At 42.5% G+C, this 23742-nt stretch overlaps 1 protein-coding gene across 1 annotated transcript in view; it reads left to right on the top strand.

The window, feature by feature from the left end:
- The window catches only part of TMEM135 (transmembrane protein 135), a gene marked incomplete at its 5' end in the record, with an annotated part of 202461 nt that extends 184384 nt beyond the window's left edge, over positions 1-18077 (top strand). The window contains 7 exons of the mRNA XM_082492135.1: positions 284-353; positions 6907-7074; positions 9873-9936; positions 10627-10703; positions 12390-12488; positions 14070-14137; positions 15646-18077. Coding sequence (XP_082348261.1) covers positions 284-353; positions 6907-7074; positions 9873-9936; positions 10627-10703; positions 12390-12488; positions 14070-14137; positions 15646-15778 — 679 coding nt within the window. The 3' untranslated portion in view covers positions 15779-18077. The remainder of the gene's footprint in view (positions 1-283; positions 354-6906; positions 7075-9872; positions 9937-10626; positions 10704-12389; positions 12489-14069; positions 14138-15645) is intronic.
- Between the last annotated feature and the right edge of the window lie 5665 nt (positions 18078-23742).

Below are 23742 nucleotides of genomic sequence, written 5' to 3'. Positions count from 1 at the left end.
AAATTTGTTCTTTAATTTTGTTTTTAATGTGTAGTATGGCAAGAGGTTGGATCCAAATAAGTGTGCAGACACTTCTTGCTGTACGACTAAAGTATTGTTAGTTTTTATTGTCCTTTTATGGCATCTTAAAAGTTCACAGTGCCCTTCAATAGGTAATGGGGAGAATGAGTGGTGGGAAAAATAAGACTTTATGTATTTTAGGCAAGAAGAATTTATGAAGTCTCCCGTCGATGACGCTGAAAACAGCTACGAGTTAATATGTGTTTCATTGTGCTTTTTGCAGGTGCAAACATGGCCCAAGGCATAGATGCTGTAAACACTATGAAGATAATTGCATCTCGTATTGTATTAAAGTAAGTGCAGAAGAAGTTAGATTGACAAACTCTGGCAAAGTCAGGGTGAAAGTCTTTAGTCAGAAAAAAGCATATACTTAGGAAGTGAGAAAAGCGCCTGTTACTCATTCTCCCTCTATTGAAAATGCGACAAGCCTGAAAACAGATTTTCTCAATTTGGGACGGGGTGGTGGTGGGGTTAAAGTTCTCTGGGCTTTCAGATTAGCTGGAGTGAATGAATGACATAAAACGTGTGGGGAAAAAAACGGTCTAGCGAGCGAGCAAGGAACTTGTTGAACTATGTGATGCACTTCACGACCGAGCCCACTTGTGACTCCAGCCTGAAGAAAGCACCTGGAATGTGCTGCTTCGGCAAACGGCACGGCCCCGGCGCACGTGCAGCTGCGCGGGTCTGGCACGCTGCTGCCGGGCGCTGGCCTCGCTCCTCCGTCCAGTTATTTTAAGGGCTCAGGGTAACGAGAGATTGGTCACAGTTGCTGCGCCCAGGAAGAGCTGTTTATGTCCGGTGGCGTAATTCATCCTTCATTATTCATGCGATCAGCGCTTTTTTTTTTTTTTTTTTTTTGGAGGAGTACTGTGTAGAGATTTGGTTTGGCTGGCGTTGGGTCGGCACAGGTGCTGCCACCTGCTATGGCTGTTTTAGGAGTTGGTAAGGCTTCAGAAGATCTCTATTGCTTAATAATTTACCCGGTTTTATATATGGAGCAGCAAAAGTGGATTTGAGTATCTTCAGATGCTTTTGATATATATTACTTCCAAAATTAACTTTTTTAAATTAGCATTTTTATACACTTCATGTTATCTCAGAAGACCTATGCTTAAATTAGCATCAAAAGAGATCTAGCACAACAATCATTCATGTATGTTTATTAACAACATCATTTTGTGTGTTATTAACACTCTGTTTACACTGCAGTATGTTAGCGTACCACTGTGTAACACGGATATAAGTTGCACTGGAGCTGATAGGATTTGAGATGGTGCTTAAGCGTTCTGCTGAATTCCGATGAGAATATGCAGTAGAGCAATCACAAACAGCTCAGCAAAGTTATGTCACTTTTCTGTTGTAGGTATGACATGTATTTAACAGAACCCAGATTAAAATTACAGTTTTACAACCTCTGGCCCCTATCTCAGTCCACTTAATGTTTCATTCATGGACTTTTTTCAAGGAGTAATGTCTCTGGGGACACCGACTTTCCCTTTGCCCCGGGCTCGTTCGGTGCCCTGCCTGGCAGTTCGCTGTTCGGGCCTCCTGGACCGCTTCGTCTCCCACCTCCTGAGCGCACGTGTTTGGTCAGCATCCTCTGGGGAGCAAACGCGCCTTCTGCCTTCGTTTGCAGAGTCCTCTGTGTTTTCCCCACAGATACGGCTGTCTGGCCTTCAGACTCGATGTCCCAGACTGCAGTGGATATTATATCCAAAACAAAGATTACAGTTAAGCAGAAGTCATTCGATGGGTTGATATGCTGCATTTCCGCACCTCCGCTGATGGCAGCTTCTCCGCTGATGGCAGCATCTCCCCTGATGGCAGCATCTCCTAGTGCGCATCTTTTTCATGGGTGCCTTCAGTCCGCTGCTTTTTTACGTCAAGTGCTGTCTTTCATTACTTGGGCACATTTTACAGTAATTAGCTCTTAACTACTGTTAGTCCAGACTTGCTTTCTGAGCTTGTTAATGATCTCACACAAAATCCTTACGCAATCCGTGCTGCATGCTCAGCAGTCAAATCTGTAAGTCCCCTCATAACACTATTATTTGACAAGCGCAGTTAGAACGAGGAACTAAGGAGTTCTGTCAGAGTACTCGTACCGGAACCGATGCCTCTTCTCCAGGGAAAACTGTCATAATCTGCTGGAAAAATGATTGTGTGTGAGAGACTTCATGTGTAAAGAGAGAGGTGATCTGACTTTTATGGAATAGAAAGAAATTGAAATGCCTTTAAAACGGAAGGGTGACCAAGAAATAGGAGGGAGTCTTGTTGAGAGACCCAAATATGATTTCAGGTTGTGAGTTCCTCAAATGACAGTTCACCAGCCGCACACTACTCTCTCTGTCCTTTTTAGGTGAGGGGGGAAATGTGTGTTTATTCAGCATAATTTTGTTTGTGTTTCTGATACCCTTGAAAAGGGGATGAGGGGAGAAGAAAACCCAACTGATAATGGAGCTGAACTAAGTCTTAACTCGACTAAAAATAAATTAAAACAAAGACATTTTTATAAGGCTTCTCTTTAGAGAAACTTTAGTTGTGCATTTGAACTATACTTCATTCTTGTACCACTCATATAGTAAATTGGTATAAATTATTCTTGACTACAATAATATAATAAGGGAAATATTGCTGACGTGGCAGACAGATCTTTGAATTTCCTGCCTTTTCTATGACTTATTTTAAAATTAAAACACGAGTGAAAAATTTTGATGTGTCTGGTTTTTTAAAGATCCAAAATTCCTAAAGCATTTTCAGTTCTCGCTATGGCTGTTCCTGGAGTCCATCAGTAATAACTGTCAGCTGACATGATTTGAGCATGTTTCTGTAATTCCATGTCTGGAAGGGGGCCTTCAAATCTGATCATGATCTGATGAGCTGCTCAGTGCCAAAAATTTCGCCTCCGTGCTATATTTTCCCTTACCCTTGAACATCTCATCTTCTCATTATCACATCTGTGCTTTAATTGTCATTGCATGCTCTTTTTGTCCTGCTTCACATTTAAATGACGTTAGCTAGTTGACGTGATCCATGATAGCTTTTATGTAACATTTAGTAATGACCGACCACCTGATTTCATAGACTTCCCTTCAAATTTTAAATATTTCAAATGCTTTGGGTTTGTAAGTGTCTGAAAAGAGCTACCAGAAGCGGTCAATCGATATTTTTCCTCTTTTGGATTCCAGTTGATTACAATGAGGAGACATTAGCCAACAGTAGGAGTTCAGTTGTCCCTTTTTTCTGCTGATGCTGCGGATGAGACCAGATAACCCTCATGACTTACCTAATGACTAAAAGGCCCAAGAAAAATATGAGATTATTTCCTGATGATTGTAGTCTCTGCATTTGGTCTTTTGAAGGAACATGGGCTACTGTATACCCAGAACAAATTTTAAATATCTTAACTAATTCCTAATATATTGCAACAGGTTGACTGAGTTTTGGTATGTTGCTGACCTCTGTTTCTGTGCACACATGCGCTTTTCTGAATTTGAGGTATAGCCAATATCTTGACTGTATTATCAACTTTTTAAGAAATCTGTTTCTCAAAAGCAAAAATAAAAAAAAAAAAAAAGGTTTATTCAATGAGTTTTACAGATGCGTAGTTTCACTGTGCTACTACTTCTGGCTGGTCTGAGTCCCAGCTCAAAATCTCCGTAGGGAAATGGCTCTTAGCAGAGTTTTCTTTGCTTACTTATGTTTATTATAATGTCCTGCGTATACTCTACTGTTTTCTACCTCCATTATTATTTGAGGTCTTCTTATGGAAGATAAATGTTACAATATTGCGCATTGATTATAAGATGTAATACTTTCTGTGACTTTGTAAAACACCTGTAAGTGTGATATGGATTCACTTGGTTGATGTGATGAGCTAAATAGAAAGATTTTCTGCACTACTTATTGCTGTTTGGTGCACATTATAAGCCTCAATCCTTCAGTTCAGCACTTCTGAGTAAGCTACTAAAAAAATGAAATCATGGATATATTTGGGTGTTTCCAGTTGGAATTTAAGTGTTTCCTAATGCAGTGTTCCTCACCCATCAAAGTAACCTTTCCTACAGCTGGGTAAAAATGTCAAACATACCATACTGTTGTTTGTTCTCTTGTTTTGGGCTTTGTTCATAACTGCTGGCTTTAGGACTTTCTTTTTATACAATGGTACCTGGTATCGTAATCATCTAAATTTTTTGGAAGAGGAGGGCTATGTACTTCACACTAGGGTATCCCTTCATTTTTGGTCTGAATGTATGCTCATCTTAATTTTGACATTTTAACTGCACCAAATTCACAGTGCATTTCCATTTCTGCCTACCTCACACACCTTTCAGTAGGCATTTTCATTACGCGATGAGAAAAGAGTGGGTTGTTAGCTTTTCAGTACATAGAATATACATACCTTTAAGAGTAGCAGAGGAAGAAGTGGGAATTTTTCATTCATAGCTACTGGATCATTGGATGACACAATATATTTTCTTCTACTTGATTCTCATAAACCACTTCTTGAGTAGCAGGGAGAGTAGTTGCTTCAGGAAAAGTTTATTGCTGGATGTTTAACCACAATAAAATTTTATGAGATTTATGATGCATTATAAAGTCCTCTAGGAGGCAAAATTGGTTTGAGTTTCTTGAGTTTGAAAGCTTGCTCAATCAAACTTTTTAGCAGTGCCTGTTGTGATAGGACTAAACTAAAAGAGGGTAGATTTAGACTAGACATAAGGGAGACATTTTTTACGATGGAGGTGGTGAAACACCAGCACAGGTTGCCCAGAGAGCTGGTAGATGCTTCATCTCTGGAAACATTCCAGGTCAGGTTGGACAGGGCTCTGAGCAGCCTGATCTAGTTGAAGATGTCCCTGCTCATTGCAGGGCAGTTGGACTAGATGATCTTTAAAGGTCCCTTCCAATCCAAACTGACTGTTCCACGATTCTATGAAATCCTCTGCCAGTTATCCCTGTAACTGGAATTGTCTCGGTGTCCCTGAGTATCTTCTGAAAAATTAATTACAGAAACCATGAGCGTTGGGTCCCTGCCTTATTTGCCAATAGTGAGCGCACTGAGATTTTTCAGATAAGGCATCTTCCAACAAAAAAAAGGGATAGATTTTATTCAGAATGATTAGAGAAGTTCAGCCATAGGGTAAGAATAATGATAGGAAGCTGTGGAGGAAGTTACAAGAAACTGGGGAGAAGAATTTGGAAAGAAAAACTCAGTGCGGTTTTGTGACATGGTATAAAAAAGCAGATCTGTATCCAAGGTGGAATAGTAAGAAAAAATCATTGAACCCATGTTATCCTTTCTCAGTAGCTCGGCACGTAGTCTCCCTTCCAGTTTCACCCTCTCTCTTGCTGCAGGCATCACTCAGCCTCCAGTTTGGTTGAGGGAAAGTATGTGAGCATGTGCCAAGCCACCAGGGTCAATTTCTAATTCTCACACTTTCTGAAATTTATTTTTTGTGGACTTTTCCCTCCTTTAGTGCTTTCTCCAGACATTTGAGGATAGAAGTGCTCTATTTTTCCACCGCATTACTTTCCTCTATATATCCATTTGTGGTTAAAAACCGGTCAGTAACCTGGAAATGAAGTCATCGGTATTATTTCAAAGAATAGAATTTTGGAGCAGAAGAGAAATAGAGTTTGTCCATTGGGCCTTTAAGATATTCATAGAAATTAAAGGAGAGTTTGCCTTTAAAAACTAAATTAAAAAACTAAGTTAGAACAATTTTAAAACATTCAGTTAAAGTCAGCTTTTCTGACAACATCAAGCTGTGTGGTGCGGTTGACACACTGGAGGGAAGGGATGCCATGCAGAGGGACCTGGACAGCCTTGAGAGGTGGGCCCATGCCAACCTTATGAAGTTCAATAAGGCCAAGTGGAAGGTCCTGCATGTGCGTTGGGGCAATCCCGATCACAAATACAGGCTGGGCAGAGAATGGATTGAGAGCAGCCTTGAGGAGAAGGACTCCTGGGTGTTGGTGAATGAGAAGCTCGACATGAGCCAGCAATGTGTGCTCGCAGCCCAGAAAGCCAACTGTATCCTGGACTGCATCAAAAGAAATGTGGTCAGTAGGTCGAGGGAGGTGATTCTGCCCCTCTACTCTGCCCTCGTAAGACCAAATCTGGAGTACTGCCTCCAACTCTGGAGCCCCCAACATAAGAAGGACATGGACCTGTTGGATCAGGTCCAGAGGAGGCCACGAAGATGATCAGAAGGCTGGAGCACCTCTCCTATGAAGACAGGCTGAGAGAGTTGGGGTTGTTCAGACTGGAGAAGAGAAGGCTCCGGGGAGACCTTATAGCGGCCTTCTAGGGTCTGAAGGGGGCCTACAGGACAGCTGGGGAGGGACTTTTTACAAGGGCATGTAGCGATAGGGCAAGGGGGAATGTCTTCAAACTGGAAGAGGGGAGATTTATAATAGATATCAGGAAGAAATTTTTCACTCAGAGGGTGGTTCAACACTGGCCCAGGTTGCCCAGAGAAGCTGCGGCTGCCCCATCCCTGGAGGTGTTCAAGGCCAGGCTGGATGGGGCTTGGAGCAACCTGGTCTAGTGGGAGGTGTCCCTGCCCATGGCAGGGGGGTTGGAACTCGATGATCTTCAAGGTCCTTTCCAACCTAAGCATTCTACGATTCTATTTTATTACCTTTGCTATTTTACAGGGGAATCAGGAAAACAAATCACCTGGCCTTGAGTTTGAAGATGGTTTTGCATTTTACGTAGTCTCTGCAGAGTGGGTTTTAAACTGCTCAATGTAAAAAATAAGTACTTCTGTAGATGCTTTTGCTTTTCCTTTTCCTGAATTGGTGGTTTCTTACCACAAAATCTTTCTTTCCTTTCTCTAGGGCTTCATTAGGATGTTTAGCATCGGTTACCTGATCCAGTGTTGCCTTCGGATTCCATCCACCTTCCGTCACCTGTTTACAGAACCATCCCGGCTACTTTCCCTCTTCTACAACAAGGAAAATTTCCAGCTTGGAGCTTTTCTGGGATCTTTCGTCAGTATATACAAAGTAAGCTTATAACATACAGAAATGACGAATGCCATGTTTTTTATTTCACTTTTCAGAATATCATGAAGAGCTGAAAAGTCTAACCACTTAATATTGCTGATAGTGTTTGCTACAGCATGTCACCGACAAATTCTATAGTCTTGCAGTAATCAAATTGCAAATAGAAAACGAGTCTTCCATTCCATGTTTTTTCTGTCATTTCTGAATGAACCGGATGGATTTTGCAGAATGGTATCAAGATCAGGAGATAGGGAGTACTTCAGAGAAAGTGAATTCAGATTTCAAAGGGACTTGCTGTTACACAAAACCATTTTAGTGCAGCCACAAGTAGTGACTGCAGCAGCAGCGGTGTGGCCAGAGAGAAACCATTTGCAGATTTTTTTGGCTCAAATATCTGGAATTCTTACTTGACGCTAAATAGCAGATCGCAGAACATATATCATGTGCAGCTGAGGAGACATTGCACTTACCACTTGGAAATCTGCCCTTCTACACCTTTAGAAGCTGACAGATTGTGGACTGATACGCGTTTGTACAGCATTGTTGGAGTTAATCAAGTTACGTTTATTTATGCCAAAAGAGAATGTGACCAAGCACACACCCAAGGGGAGAACAGATTGCATAGTGCAGTGCTCAAATGGCTTTTGCACTTTTATGTTCTTAATCACACGTGTCATTTTTCAACGGCTGTGTTACTTGTTTTGCAAAGTTAAGATAATTCTGTATTGCTCAGGGTAAACGTTGCTTACTGAAAATTAAAAAGCAAGTGGTGTTTGTAAGCCAAACCACATTTCACTTGACTTGCCGTCAGATTAAGACACAAGAATTTTAAGGCTACGGAGTTTCAAATTAGTAATGGCAAAGTGCAAACGGGTTGTTCAGAGTTTGTTTGAAAATTAATTTTTTGATCAAACTTTAGGAAAAGAGCCGTTAGAGAAAAAGGTATTTAAATTGCAAAAGCTGAAAGGATTTTGATTTCGTTTAACAGCTACAATTGCAATGTGTAATTTAGTTCTATAGATATTCATTTTATGAGTGACATACTCTGAGCTTTATTTATAGTTTATTAAGTATGCACTTTCTGTTATTGTTTGTTTTCCATAACTTACATAGATCTGAGTGGCATTATGTTTTTCTTCCAGTTTGGAATAAGCGTGTAGGGCAGCAGAGATTCCAGTCACTCCAAAAGACTGGATCACAGCCAAAAAAAAATGAAACGCTTGATGCATTTTGAACCCAAAGGAATTGCATTATGGACTGCTTTTAAAAAAAGTCTGTCTTGTCCCTAAAAGCAGTCTGTAAGACTGTAGTACTGTTAGTATTTTGTATTCCCCTTACTGTTAATTAATGTCAGCAAACATGGTTGTGCAGAAAAAAGGTGTCCATTGTAGCCTGGTTTCATTTTCTAAATTAGTTTACAAGTTTGAGGAGTGAAGTTGACTGACGTAATTGCAATATATCAATGGCTTTGCAAGGAATTTATTTATTTAAAATGCGCGCTACGAAATAGCTAGTGAGACCACATCTGTGGTGCTGTGTCCATTTTTGGACACATATTACTTAATTCCTTGTTTTAATTTTAATGTCTTTTTCAAGAGTGGGTTCACCTGAGGGCCAGCAAGATGGCTGGGTCATACGATGTGCGAGGAGGAGCTGGGAGAACTGGGATTTATGCTGGAGTAAAAAGGCTCAGGGGAGATTGCTACCTACACCTCTTGGAGGTGTGGGGTGATAGGATAAACGCAATGGATACAAGCTGAAATACAGGATTTTCCAAAGAGATACAAGGAAATATGTTCTCACGTGAGGATGTCCAAAAATCAGGACAAGTTGCCCGGTGAGGCTGTGTAGTCTCCATCCATGGAGATACTCAGAACTCTACTGAACAAGTTCCTGAGCAACCTGCTCTAATTAGACCACCTTCAGGCTGGAGGTTGGACCAGATGATCTCCAGAAGTCCCTTGCAACATGAATTATTCTTTGATTCCACGAAGAGCATACATTAGATGGATTAAGAGCCAGACACACGTATCTCAAAGCAGACGTCAGCGGGCTGTCACGCTGAATTATATCATGTTGTCTCGGTGCCATCAGCACTGGATTGGGCCTTACCAAGCAGCTCTTGAACCATTTCGAAGCAAACAGAAATTTACCAGGGATAAAATTTGGAGACAATGTATAGATTTCCAAAACAGTTGAAAAAACAATGCAGAGGATGCAGCAAATGTGGAACAGTCTGGATCATTTGGTAACCTGCAGTCATCCAAATGAAATATATTTGAATGCAGCCTAAGCCACAGTTACCTATATCCATTCTGGCCTGCGCAGCTGTCTAGTGTTGTCTGGGTCAACAAACAGGTTATTATGTGTTTCACGGTGTCTTTTAATCGTATGATGTTCTAACGTTTGAGATTAATTTGTTTTCCTGGTTCCAGAATTTATTGGGTGTATGGCAGAATCTCAAGGTGTTTGGTGTGTAGTTGAAAACAGACTTTATCAGGGTCTAGACAACTATAGCAAATGGAGATGATATGAATTCAAAATTAGCTTTGGAATTAGATTGGTATTCAAATTAGATTGGTCTGCTCTCTGAGTTTGAAAAAAAAAAAACAACAGTAACGGTGAATTGTTAATTAAAACACTGAAATGTTTCAGATACTGTGGATTATAGGTTTTATCACACTACGCTCTTAATTCATACTGTGTGCTACATTACGAGTTTACAGGGGAATATCCCCAGTCTGTGCATTCTGAAAGAGAAATAACGAGGGCTAATCCTGCGCTCTGTTCACCTCCAGGGTACTAGTTGCTTCCTGCGTTGGGTACGAAACCTAGATGATGAGCTTCACGCGCTTGTAGCTGGTGAGTGCAAGACAAGAAGTTGATGTTGCCTCTGTTGGGACTTTGCACGTATTTCTCTTGTCTGTCCTCCCGTTCCCTTTTCAGACTTCTGTGATGAAAATAGGGCTGTGTACATCACGGCTGTGTCAAAGTGACTGCGGTGTTTCAAGTAGCTTCAAATAAAGAGTTACAACTAAAATTGTAAGGCAAATTCACTCAAATGGTGTGGTTTTTTGTGGTCAGCTTCAAGGACAATATATTATTGTGTGCACAAACGTAAACTTGTCCTTTATTTTCCAACTGTAGAGATGTGAGGTTCAGACACTGTCTTTTCCATACGTGACAGAATACACATTTGGAAGGATGGGCTCCACTGGATCCAAAGAAGGACCCTTCTGCCATGACATTTGTGTCGTGTCACAGCCCCTTCCCTGCTCTTTGTGCACCTGTCACACATTGGAGCTTCAGGGGCCTTTGTGGGATGAGAGGGGAAATTTAATCTGAGCACTGTACTACAGATTTCCTTCAGGGCTTCAAAATTATCTTTTTTTTTCAATGCTGTAAACCATACTTTGACGGGCAGCACAGGAACATCACTGAACTTCGTTGTAGCAACAGAAAGCACGACCTTGTGCGGTGTTGAGCTGACATACTACAACAGCAACAATAAATCACCGTCTTAACAATACTTTTGTTTTCTAATTGTTGCAGGGTGCCTAGCAGGAATTTCTATGATGTTTTACAAAAGTACTACTATCTCTATGTATCTGGTGTCCAAATTAGTAGAGGTAAGATGTTACCCTCGAAGCAGAGTTCTGTATTTCAGCTGTTTTTTCAAGGCGGAGAAAGAAAATGAACTTCACAGCCTTTGTCAGACAATTCCAGCGTAATACAAAGTTGTGTGGCAGTGGTGTGTTTCAGTAGGTGCGTGCCAAGAGGCAGTGCCGTTCTGTGGTCTCAGTTCTTTCTTATTTTCCTCTCTATGACTCATTTTAAAAGTCCTTTATCCACTGGTCTCCGTGTATATTCTCCATGATTTTTTTTTTTTTAATCTCCTGATAGCCCTTTGCTTTGTAGCTTTTGCAGATTTTTTAAATCTGAAAGTTCCAAGAATGTCTATTCTGCCAGAAACATAAATCAAAACTATTCCTTAATTGCAGATTTATTGCCAAAAGCTACAGCTTAACTTCCTGCCTTTGTTCCCTGGTTTTGGCATACAACAGTCCAAGATAACTCAAAATAGCTTAGGTTTTAGTCTATAGCTGGAGTTGTTTGTCAATATACTTCAACTGAATGAATTCCCAGCTTTGCAATGAACTTTGTTCTAATTACTATTCTTCAGACTTGAATTACTTCTATGAACTTGTTAAAAGTAAGAGCCCAGGAAAAAAAAAAAGTTTGTAGAGTTTGAATATGTTGCTTATACTTTGCTAACCGGCTTTTGGATTCTTGCTGTGATTTTTCCATAGAATCGGGACTTAGTCACAGTTATTTCCCCGACAGTACCACTGGAATAAGTTGAGAGAGTTCTCTAGTTCTCTTATTGTGCATCATCCCCAAATTGCAAAGTTTTCTCCTGCAGCCCTCGAGGGCCTTGTTCCCTGGTGATATTTATCCACCTCCATTGCCAGAGCAGAATTCATTTCAAAGAATATAAAAAGAAGGAACTTTTTTTTTTTTTTTAAGGATAAAATTAAACATAAAAAGCGAAGATATACTCAGTTATTCTTGCTCCTTGTAATCCTAGATCATGCTCTAGGATATTGGTTATTGCATATTGGTTATATAAAACCATCTCTGAGTTATCCATATTGACTTTTAGAACACCAGTTGTAAAAAAAAAAACCAAACAGTATTATCTTGTATTGCGGCTGTTTTTCTCTGGACTTTGAGACATTTTGGCTGCAGGGAAATAAGAAAAGTGCTGTGTGTTCGTTCGTTCTTTCTTTCTTTCTTTCTTTTTCTTTTTTTTTTTTTTTTTAAACTACTTTTATCATCTTACGCAAGCCAAGGGTAACTGACCAGAGAGGCGTGTGCTGCTTTGGAAGGTCAAGCTGTGCTCAGGAAAATAAACTTTACATGTTTTCTCAGAAAGAAAAGTATGTGATTTCAAGCTGTTTAAGAACAGTGAATATTCACTTTGTTGGAATAGTTATTGCATTGTTCTTTTGCTTTTTTAAAATGAAGAATTTAACATATCAAACTTTCCCTTTTTTATCTTTAAGATCCGTACTACCCTTTTAACACCCGAGCTGTTGCGAGGTGCTGTTCTATGCATTGAAAGCCTCTTACTCTATTGATCTTGGATGACTTCTATAAGCTAGCTCAGTCAATGCCACGTCTGTGCGCATAAACAAAAATACATGAGCGTAGCTTAGTAACGTTGACAGGGTTTTCTGAAAAGGTAAAATAAGTAAAAAGCTACGTGCTACTTTTACTTTGTTTCATTCAGCATTTTTTATTTATTTTTATAGACTATGTACTTCAAAGGCATTGAAGCAGGGAAGGTTCCCTATTTTCCTCATGCAGACAGCATCATCTATGCCATTTCGACGTCGATATGCTTTCAGGCAGTAAGTATGTTGGCTTCTAACAGAAGTTATTTTAGTCAAATGTTGAATGCAACGAGGAGCACAGGAATACAGTGATATGGAAAAGATGGTGTGACGTAGTGACGCCAGCAAGATGCTGTGAATCGGGGCTCCTGCATCCTGCTTTGGAGTGTCACTGTGGGAACATCATTTCTAGAACTCCAATTTCTCATACGCTTATAGCTGAATACATCATACAAAGCATTGAATTCTTTGGAAAGGATCTTACAATGCATTCACTCGAAAGATGAACATAAATGTATGGACTTTCATAAGCATATGAAAGGACAGTTTCTCAAGGAGACAAACAATATATTGTAATTTTTATTATTTTTTTAAAATTTTTTAATCAACTGGAAGTTTTCACTTTCAGCTAACCCAAATTAAAGTTGCCTATTTGAAAAAATCTGCAGAAATGTCAAGGAAACCTGAAGTTTTGCATTCGAAACAAGCTGCAGTTATCATCTTTGGCACTTCCCAAGTCAGTTACGTACCTTCACCCCCGGTCCTTTTATCAGCGGCATCAGCTAGAAAAGCTCCTTTTCAGTGATACCCAAATTACTTCTCTACTACATCTCCCCATTTCTAGACCCTCTGCTGAAACATCCCACTGACTGTCTTCTGGACCTCCATAACTATGTGTATTTTTTGTACCCCTCTATAAAAAGAATATAAAAGGACCCTAAAAAGAGTCTTCTGCTGTCTCGTGCGTAACACAACAGTTCCACTCCTCCTCCCCATTGCTCCCCTATATTTGGGAATATCTCTTATTCGAGGATGAAAACAAACTCGTATTTTAGTGCTTGGGATGTGCCTGAAGGTCTGCAGCATTGAGATCTCCAAAATACTCTTGGCAAGGACCATCGTATGGGGCTAACAGTAATAAAGTTCGTATGAGATAAGAGAAGAGGGTTTTTTTCATTCCTTAATAACTGATTGGAAAAGGGATCCAAGAGTAGAAATGAATTGCTAGGTTTAGGAGGGAGGAAGGAGAGGGAAATTAGCAAAGGGATCTATGCTGAGATGTTTGTTACTCACTGTACTCATAAGCGACCCAGAAAAGTAATGGAATAGAGAGGAGACAAGGATTTTGGTTATATAACATTATTTAAAATTTGTAACATGAAATATAAGGATGACTACAAGAAATAGCAGATCACAAAATGCAGAGTGGGGGGAGGGGATAAAATAGCAGGTAAATTTGGCATCCACAAGTGCAAAATCATGTATGTAGGAATAATAAGGATTATTGTTGCTTTCTCTGCAATGAGATCTAAGTTAATTACCCCCAGTTTTGAAAGACAGCCGCCTGGGAATACCAGTCTGTGCTGGTGGAGGTCATATAGAGCATCCAATTCAGCTGTGAGCCGTTTGTCTGCTGACAGCGCAGGACCTGGGCGGGTGATCACAGCTGCTTTCGGTCCATGAATCGCGAGGCGATTTTGAAAAAAATAAATATATATTTCCATAACTATCCTTTCACTGCTTTTGGCAACGTAATGTCGCGGATGAAGCTTTTGCCTGCCGCTGTCAGCTGGCTCTGACAGAACGCTCTCCTTGCAGGCTGTCATGGAAGTTCAGAACCTGAGACCTTCATACTGGAAATTTCTTTTACGGCTAACAAACGGCAGGTATGTCATCAGGGGTATGTTACGGCTTGTCTAAACGCATCGTCGGTCTCATCCAGCTTTCTGTGTCAACAGCAGCGCCGTAGGAGCACACGTGGGCTGGTTGCCTGAGTATTTACTTTGGTTTTCAAATGGTTTCCAGTCCACTGGAAGTTCTTTGCTGCTGACGCAGCGTTGCTGGGGTTAGTCTGGTGGCAGGAGCAAAGACTTACATTTGGTTAAGACCATTTAGCAGGTGAGCGTTTTACTGGAAGGCTTTTTTCTTTAGTTCACTTGGAAGGTGGAATGCTTTCAGATTTCAGGGGAATACGAAAAATCCCGTAAACAGCTCTACAGGGTGAAGAAATCACTTAGTATGTACAGTGATTGACAACATGGTATTGCCACGGGTTTAAAAGCATTACTAGAAATGCCAGAGTATTTCCTAAGAATACTTTGAAGATTCGGTAGTTCAATTGGGAAAGGAATTTTTCGTCTTGGAAAACTAATAAAAAATTTTCACCGGTCGTAACCATAAGTTTACACTCTAATATCTTAGTGAATATTTTTTCTCTTATTTGCCGCGGGGATCTAAAATGCTTACCTTTTAAAATAGATTTTGCTGTAACTGATTTTTAAAAATACAGTTTAGTGAAGTGCGCACTGTGAGACTGACGCGGCACGTGGCAGAAACAGGGCCTCCAAATCTTGATGTAGATCAGCTTATGAATGGGTTTATAAAAGGTAACGTTTGTCGTGACAGTGAGCTCTCCGGACTATAAAAATAGAAGTGAAATCCGAGGCCGGTCCCTGGAGCACGTTGACCCTACGCTCCCCATGGCACAGTACACTCTTAGCAGGACACGAGGTGACGGAACGCGTTGCCGGAGGCAGTGGGAAGCTGTCCTCGGGACGCCTGGAGGCAGTCTGCAGGCAACCTCGGAGGCCACACAAACATGACACGGGGGGTGATGTCAGTGCAGATGTCCAATTTTGGCTGCATTTTCCCCTCTTGTGGTAATCCTAAGATTGCTTTAGTTGAAAGAGAGGAGGGAAAAGAAATTTGATTCTGCTCGTTTGTTTTGTCTGAAGTAAATCTCTGTAATAGTCATTTTGACACTCTCTCCGTAGAGTGATGTTTCACAGGTCTTTCACTCGACAATTTTGAAGATTTAAGAGACGGAAATAGATTGTGACACTCATAAAATTATTAGGACTTGAGTAGGCACGGCCAGCGTTTGGGAGGCTGGGGTGAGACAGAAGAGTGGTATATTCTGGTTTGACTTTTTTTGTGAAGTTAAAAGTAGAAGGGGACTCTCTCCCCTTTTCCACAAGTTGTGTTGTAGAAAGCGTATCCACACACAGCACTGTTGTTTCAGATCTGTCAAAGATTTGGGTAGTCTTTCATGAAATGAAACAATGTTCATAATTTTATAAATTAATATTTTATAGATAGGATAAATTTCAGCACTTTTACTTTTTCAAAAGAAATTTAGTAATCCGTTCGTTCTCTCATGTCTGTTCTTTTTCAGGTTTGCTCTCATGAACAGGAAGGTTTTAGATGTATTTGGTACTGAAGCATCTAAGAACTTCAAGGATTTCACACCTAAGCTTGACCCAAGATACACTGTTGTACCACCAGAGCTACCGCTGGAGCTGTCTTGAAAACGATAGCGCATCTCGTCATTGAATGTGATCAGCGTTTTGTCCTGAAAAGTTAATTAACTTAACAGTCGTATCTATGGAGGAGGGCTTGGGCTCCACTTCAGTATTATTTCACTGAGAAATGCTTTTTCCCGATCAAAAATACTGAAGCTTTGCAGGAAGGTGTGGCTTAGTGATTAAGCCCCTTCTGTACGCAGAAAATATTTCCGGATTACTGTAGTTGGTTGACAGTATGGTAGATTCCTGAATGAATTAAACAAATGAGTAATATATTTAGAGAAGTAAAATATAAATATGCACAATGATTTCAAAAATTCTGTAGTCCCTGCCAGTAGAATACTTCTTGGTGAAACTAAAAGTAATTCTTAATTTACAAAGCAAAACAAATGGCATAGTTTAGGTCCAAAAATTTTACCTGATCTTAAAACTATTGCAGTCGGGTGAAAATGCCTCTCTTTGGCTTTCTAAATTGCATCACTGATTTATCTCAAAAGAGCCACCGCCCACTCATTATTAAAAGTTATTTTTTTTACACACCTACGGTTGCAAACTAAGGCATTCCTTAGGGAAAGAAAACGCGTATTGATTCAGAAATCACATTCCGGGGCTGCAAATCCCACCGCCGATGCGGATGACGGAGAAGGAAAATGAGACGGCGGTAGCGGTGGCGGCTGCGCCGTGAGGGGCGGTGGGGTGTGGTGGGCGCATCTGCCCAGTGGAAAAATGACAAAACCGGCAGAGGACGGAATGAAACGTTCCAACCTCTGAGATGGTGCTGGAAACAGCGGACAGTTACAAAAATAAAAAAAGCCAAGAACAAAACGAAACGAAACGAAATGAAACAAAACGAAACGAAACGAAACAGAACAAAAATCCCCCCCAAAACATCCGGAAATGAAATGTTTATTTTTTCAAGGGCTTGACATTGTCACTTCAGATGGCACCGATTTATTTGTGAAGCGGCAACGCCAGCCGGCGCTGCAAGCCGTTCTGTAAAAGAGAGCTGACCCCCGAGGTGGGACTGTTACAAGAGCACACTTTCGACGATCGTATTAATAGTATTTTTTCCTTCACTCGGTGAAGAGTGGTTTTCCGTCGGTCCGTCAGACAGCCACGACGGGGACGCTTACGTTAAATTTAATATGGTACTCGACGCAAATAACTACCTACGCAAATTCCATCTCATTTTGACCCTGCGTATTTCCTGCACGTGATAGTTTGTCTTCTAAAGCGAGAGCTTGACGTGCTGATTGCTTTTATTGCTTTTGGGGGCTTTTTTTGGGGGTAGAAGCCATTCAGGTGGGGCTGAATGGTGCTCGTTACCCTAGAACTTAATGAAAAGATGAATTATATTCACATTCAACTGAAAAGAGACGAGGTAAGCCATAAGCCAGGCAATGGAAATTGCAGTAGGTTGCGTGTATTTTAAAAAGAAAAAAGAAGATGAAATCAGTGTTTTATTGGAAGTCTTTGTCAGACGATATGAATTGGATTAATTATTAGAATCTTTGTCTTGTAACACTGTAATGCTACCCCAGCCTTAAGCATATTTTAATTCCCGTCAGTTTAATTTCTTATTGCTGGATATAGAGTGATTTTTATCAGAGTTACGGAAATGTCATGAAAATTGTACCAATCTGTGCACAAAATCTGCTTCTTCATCAGCTACTGTAACAGTGACGCTTTATCACTGTTCCTAAAGGTGCTTCATCCTTTAAAACAGCCGTTGTCCGAGTTAGTGTGAATAAAGTTCTGCAAGCTAGTTTGTATGCAATATTTTATTGCTTGAAATATTATATTAAAATTCCTCAAAAGGAAAGAAAAATTAATTCAACAAGAACTTTAAAAGGATCGTAATGGGTTTGTAGTGTTTTTCCACTGGAATATGGTCTAAAATATTTGACCTTGTAAAGTCTGAGAAGCTATATATTTTAGGTAATATGTTAGAACTCACACGCTATATTATGAATACTTTCTAGTGTAACTATATGCCGTTCTCAAACTTCGAGATATTTTATAGATGGATTAATTTTCTTCACTGGAATGACAATTGTGATTGCTTCTCTATTTGAGTTTAAAAAAATCCAAGTACTACATCTCAGCAGCTGAACAACAGTTTTGTCTATGTTCACTTGCTTCCAAAATCCACAGTCCTTGTTTCGAGTTATTTTCATGTAATATAGAAAGAAATTTTAAAAGTTTTAAATTATTTTTATTCAAATCAAGTATATGTAAGAGGAAGAAAAATAAAGTCCTAATGTTTTTCCCAATAATAAACAGTTGCTGCTTGAAAAAGTGATTTTTTTGTCTATGTGGTTGTTAATAAGTCGTCTGGAGTTCTAAGTGAAGCGATGCTTTGCGGTGAAGGAACGCCAGGAATTTGGCTGAGCATCTAAATTGTGTGTATTTTTACAAAATGAAGTCCTAACGCAGTGCAATGAGTGAAGAGGTAACGCCAAAGCACTTCAGCTGACAGCTTCGGCGCTGAGCTCCCACGGGTAATTATGCAATATGGGTTGACGTTATTTAATGGTTCTTTTTTAAACAGAGGCAGCCACATAGGTGGCTACGAAGGCAGTGAAAAGCTGCACGCCTCCAGCTCTGCCGGCCACGTGACCAGGCGGTTGGGCCTCATGTGGCTGAACGCAGCGTGTCCTACCACCTGACGTGGCACGGCTGTTTATTTTTTTGATCATACGACGGGTGTCTGTCTGATCACGTCGAACTTCTTGCAAAAGAAGTTCATCTTTTCACTCAGGGTGGTGAGGCCCTGGAACAGGTTGCCCAGAGAAGCTGCGGCTGCCCCATCCCTGGAGGTGTTCAAGGCCAGGCTGGATGGGGCTTGGAGCAACTTGGTCTAGTGAGAGGTGTCCCCGCCCATGGCAGGGGGGTTGGAGCTAGATGATCCTCAAGGTCCCTTCCAACCTAAACCATTCTATGATTCTGATTTTGCAAAGAGGAATACAGGGGGAAATTTGCACAGAAGATGGTGGGAAGTGGTGGGTCAACCTGAAATACTGTAGTTCCTTGATAGAGGTTTGGGTGTCCTTAGGGAGGCTGCGCAGGGAGGTGGTGCTCGGCTCCCTGGAGGCACCTCAGCAGGGTGTACCACGAGCTGCTGCCTCATCCATGGCTCCCAGGAGTCGGGAGCAAATATGCCTGTGGTAGACAACTTTTTCACCTTTCCTTGGGGCTGTTTTCCTGCACGGCTCTTCTGGAGAGTCCATCCCCGTCCCTGCCGCTCTTACTGCACCACCCTTACTGTGCATCTCGTTCTGTCCCTGTCTTATTCCCTCTGCCAGATCCCAGCCTTTTGCCCCAGTTCCTCCTAGTTCTTCATCCCTTCCTCACCCCTACCCAGCCCAGTGTCAGCTGTGCCCTGGCCTCACTTCTGTCTTACAAGCTCCATCTACAGCCCTTGGGTGCCTCCTTTTGCTTCTTCAGAACTGCTCCACTGGGCTCCTGCGGGAGGGAGCAGTCAGGCAGGGATGCTCCCCCATCTACCCCAGCTTTTGCTGCCACCCTTGGGTTTTGGTTGGCAAAGCTGCTTTAGGAGCAGCAGAGTTCAGCAGTCCAGATCGAGTTTTCCCCCTCCCAATCCAAGACATTGTGGCTGTGACTAAGATAAATGTGCAAAATCCCAAAATGAAGGTTGCGGTCAACTTCTCTTTGCCCAGAGAAGCTGTGGAGGCCCCATCCCTGGAGGTGTTCAAGGCCAGGCTGGATGGGGCTTGGAGCAACCTGGGCTGGTGGGAGGTGTCCCTGCCCATGGCAGGGGGGTTGGGACTCGATGATCTTCAAGGTCCCTTCTGACCTAAACCATTCTATGATTCTATGATTCTTTTATCTTTTATGATGGATACTTATTAATGTCCTGTGCCTGCCATCTTTCAGCTGATTTTGAGGCCCTGTGAGATTGCTCCCGTTGCAGACCTTCATTGCTTAATCCCAGTCCTTGTTGGAGGTGATGATGAAGGTGTTGACATCTGCCACTGAGATCCACTAAAGGAGAGGATTATTATTTTTTTTTTTAACAGAATCATTTTAAATCTAGCACACAGTTGAGATCGTGCAGATAGTGCAGATTTGCTTGGTTCATGTGTGGTACGTATTTCCACCAGGGAGCACATGAAGGCACACAGACATTTTGATCTTTTAGAGAGCTAATAATAAAAGCAAAGAATGCTTACAATGACACGTTTTTGGTTTTTCTAGATAAAGCCATCTCAGTTCATGAGGAAGATCATCAGAACTGCTTCAGTGTAGATGGAGTGATTTCACTGCTGAAGGTAAAAGCTTGAGCTTCCTTGTGTTGTCTCACACCTGGGTCATCAGGACAATCTCAGAAGCTCTGCCTTCTGCAGGTGGCATTTCTTTGAGCAAGGCTGCTCTGAAAAAATATGGGTTTCTGTTGTCTGGTCAAGAAGCTCCATGTTCCTCATTGTTTCTCAATGACAATGAGAACCAAGATGCCTTCCACAATATGGACAGCCTGTTCTCCTAGTAGCTTCCCAGCCCTCTCACGGCAGACCTGGGACCCTTTTACCCCAGCCATCTTAGATCAAACATTCCTGAGAACTGTCAGCAAGGCTCAAAAATGATTTTCAGAAAACTCATTGGTCTGTTCCCCTTCTCCTTTGAGCGTTCCCCTTCCTTTTGCCGTGGCCGCGGTGCTTTTGCATTTGTTTGAGGATGAGGGAAGGGGTTCGTTCCAGATGCTTGCTGACATCCCAGGCAGAGAGGTCTGCTGTGGTCCGAGCTCAGCCCTATGCTGGGCGAATTAAAAATTCAGGACAGCTTGTGTGAAAATGCTTCAATTTCCAACTCTGCCAGAGGAAAATATTTCTGGACTAGTGGTTCTGGGGTGGGTGGGCACTGACAAGGCACCAAAAGACCGAGAGCAAGAAAATCAGTGATGCTTAAACTGAGCTTTTACTTTGTTTAGGACTATTTTTCCACAACTACTTTTAACACGAAGCAGAGGCGGGGCGCAGGCTCTCCACGGCAGCAGCAGGGTTATGAATCCTTGCCGTGATGCAGAAGAAACATAGGACCAGGGAGCGGGCGGTACGAAGCAAAACACGGTTGAGGCCGGCGAAGTCATTTTGGTGGCCACAGCTTTGTGCCTAAATCCTGGTCTGGAGGTTCCCGTTTCCAGATTCGTGTTTCTAAGCAGTGAGCTCTTCTCCAAGGAGACTGGCGTTTCCCTCACTCCAGCCCTTGGTCTGCACCTGGATGAATCCGGCACTGGGGGGTACTGGCAGGAGACTCAATTTGGGGATGGGTCTCCCTTTCACAAGTCACCTCCTTTTACAGAACAAATAGGTTTTCTCCCACTCCTTTGAGGATACAATGGAAGAATTTGTCCCTTTTCCTTGAGCCGCACAGTTTCACGTGTTTTCTTATTATTTAGGAGAAGATCCTGGATGTTTTATTTATCCTGTAGATACATTCACAGCAATACTTGGGACAAGGATTTTTTTTCCCCCAAAGCTCCCCCTTGCCTTTGGCCACATCGAAATGGGATGGCTTCACTCTGGACGCGACACCCGCCTTTCGCAGCTGATGGATTATGTCCTTCCATCTCCATCAAATATGACACTCGTTTACCAACAGACTCCTTTGAACGTGGCAGGCAGAAACGTGAATTAGAGACCGCTTTGATCTTAAGGACTTTTTTTTTTTTTTTTTTTTTTTTCCTGGCGCAGGCCACGGAGTTTTCCGCTTGCTAATTAAAACAGAGAGAGGTCAGAAGAATTTTAAATATTAATGCCAAGGCTTTACCCAGGGTGGACGAGGCCGGTTGGAAATCCAGGCAGAGGATTAATCTTCTCACGCCGGTGGAATCCAATCGATGTTTTTTCCCCTCAGCTGCCACAACGGAGACATAAAAAAAGCTGCCGTGGCTGTCGGAGCAGGAGCTGACGGGACTGTTCCCAGGACTGCTAGAAGGTTACAGAAGACCTGATCACACAGGGTCAGGGACAAAAGCAGGGCTTTTTTCTGCGTTTTCCTATTATTTTGAGGAGTGATGGCCTGCTTTCCCCCTACAGGCAGTAAAAGCTTAAAAGAAAGGGTGGATTGGGCTGGGGTGACCAGAGCTGGGGTGAGAGACTTCCACATTCAAACACTGCTGCTTGCACTGTTTTGATACAAATGATTAAAAAAAAAAAAAAAAAAGTTAGCGTCTCAAACCATCTTGCACTGAGATGCTCTTATGTCTCCTTGGACACAGAGAAAAATATTATCCTGTAAACAAACTGAAACTGAGGCAGAAAGTGACCCCTCCGTTTCACCCGTGACATGTTCTGGGTGGTGCCCGTAGCGTGGTGGGAGAGGACAGCCCCCGGCGGACCGTGCTGGCTGCGCAGCGGCGAGGTGTTGCCTCTTCCGCAGCAACGCGGGGCAGGCGCTCACTATCCCCTCCGCCGTGAGAGCCGGCAGCACCCAATGAAACTTAAGCTTAAGCAGATTTAAAACAAATTAAAGAAACTTTTTCCCCAACATGACGTGTAACTTGACCGGGGAAGTCCATGCCTGTGACTATTTACAGGAGTTGAAAAAGTGACCAAAAGTTCAGCTCTAACTACACCCAAAGGCTTAAAAAAGGCCGTGGTTCGCATGGTGTAATTCTCACCACATTGTGGTATAATTCTCACCACATTGCCACCACTGCCGTGTGGGTTTGAGAACGCGTTACCAGTGCATAACATTCATCTAGAGGAGCTTTGGGTACTGTGTAATGAGGAATGGACACTTTCTTCATTCTTCAGATACTACACTTGATCTTAGCCAAAAGGCCGAGAAGCGAAGGCCGATTACACCACTTGGACAGAAGTCATGTACCAGGACAGCCTGGCCACGGGCGCCGCTCAGCAAGACTGGTGGGACACCATCAGCCCACCTCAACTCCTCAGGCACCAGAGATTGTCTCTGGGACAGTATGGTCTACAAGCAGTAAAATCTACTATTTCTCACCAGCTCAGTGCGGTTCCCACCAGGTGGGTATGTCTCCCTGCTACCAGCAGGTGCCCTGGCTGATCCCCGCAGTTCTCCCGGCTTATGGAGTCACAGTGGGAAACCAGCTGCATTTCCACCAGCCCCATCTCCAGTAGTGCCTCCCGAAAGGCGGTCCTGTCCCTGCACCATTACCTGTTCCCGCCGTATGTTTCTGTTACCCAGTGCTCTGCCTCAGCCCCGTCATGCTGGGAATATTATTTCCCTGGGGGTAAAGGACACTCCAGGGGTCTCCTGTGGGCGTGCACTGGTCCTCTGCGTGGAGCTGATCGACGCCTCTTGGCTGCAGCCCCAAATTTGTTATTAATGAACTTTTCCCCACTATCAGCCAAGGTGGGTCTGTTGTCAGGGTGGCTTGGAATGGGACTTTGCTTGGTCGCATTTGGAAGGAGACAGAAGCTCTGTCACAACTGCTGTTGGGTCTGCCAACCCAAATGTTATTCTGTGCCGGGTTATCAAATTTTGGCTTGATTGCATCTTTGAAAGCACATGGCCTTGATTTCCCAGCCCATGTACCAGGGGTGATGCAGAAATCCAGTTCGTTTTTTACAATGGTTCACTTGAATCCTCTGCAGTGTCCCATTAACAGCAAGGAGGTGTCCTGGAGATCAACCCTCTTCAATCAGGTGGGTCAGTCCCACAGCCACAACCTTCAGTGAAGTGTAAGCTCTGCCCTGATGTTGATCCCAAAAGCAAAGCAGTGTTGCTCGTGCAGGGGATATCAGGGAAGTGACAAAGCTGGTACCTGACTTGATAACTCTACTTCATGCTTGCAGGCTTACAAGGAGCCAAAGTCATCAACTTTCCCACGTGTTTTTCTGGATGGGACCAGCAGCAGAACGCCTTCATCTGCCCACTCGTTGCCTGCTGAAATCAGGGCAGGAAACGTGCCGCCCACAAGAACAAACTCCGGATCATTAAGCCCAAGGCCACGCACCACCGCAGGC

Source organism: Vanellus vanellus (genome assembly GCF_965231255.1).
Source record: "Vanellus vanellus genome assembly, chromosome: 1".
NCBI classification, from domain to species: domain Eukaryota; kingdom Metazoa; phylum Chordata; class Aves; order Charadriiformes; family Charadriidae; genus Vanellus; species Vanellus vanellus.
This window is presented reverse-complemented; position numbering and strand designations above follow the sequence as displayed.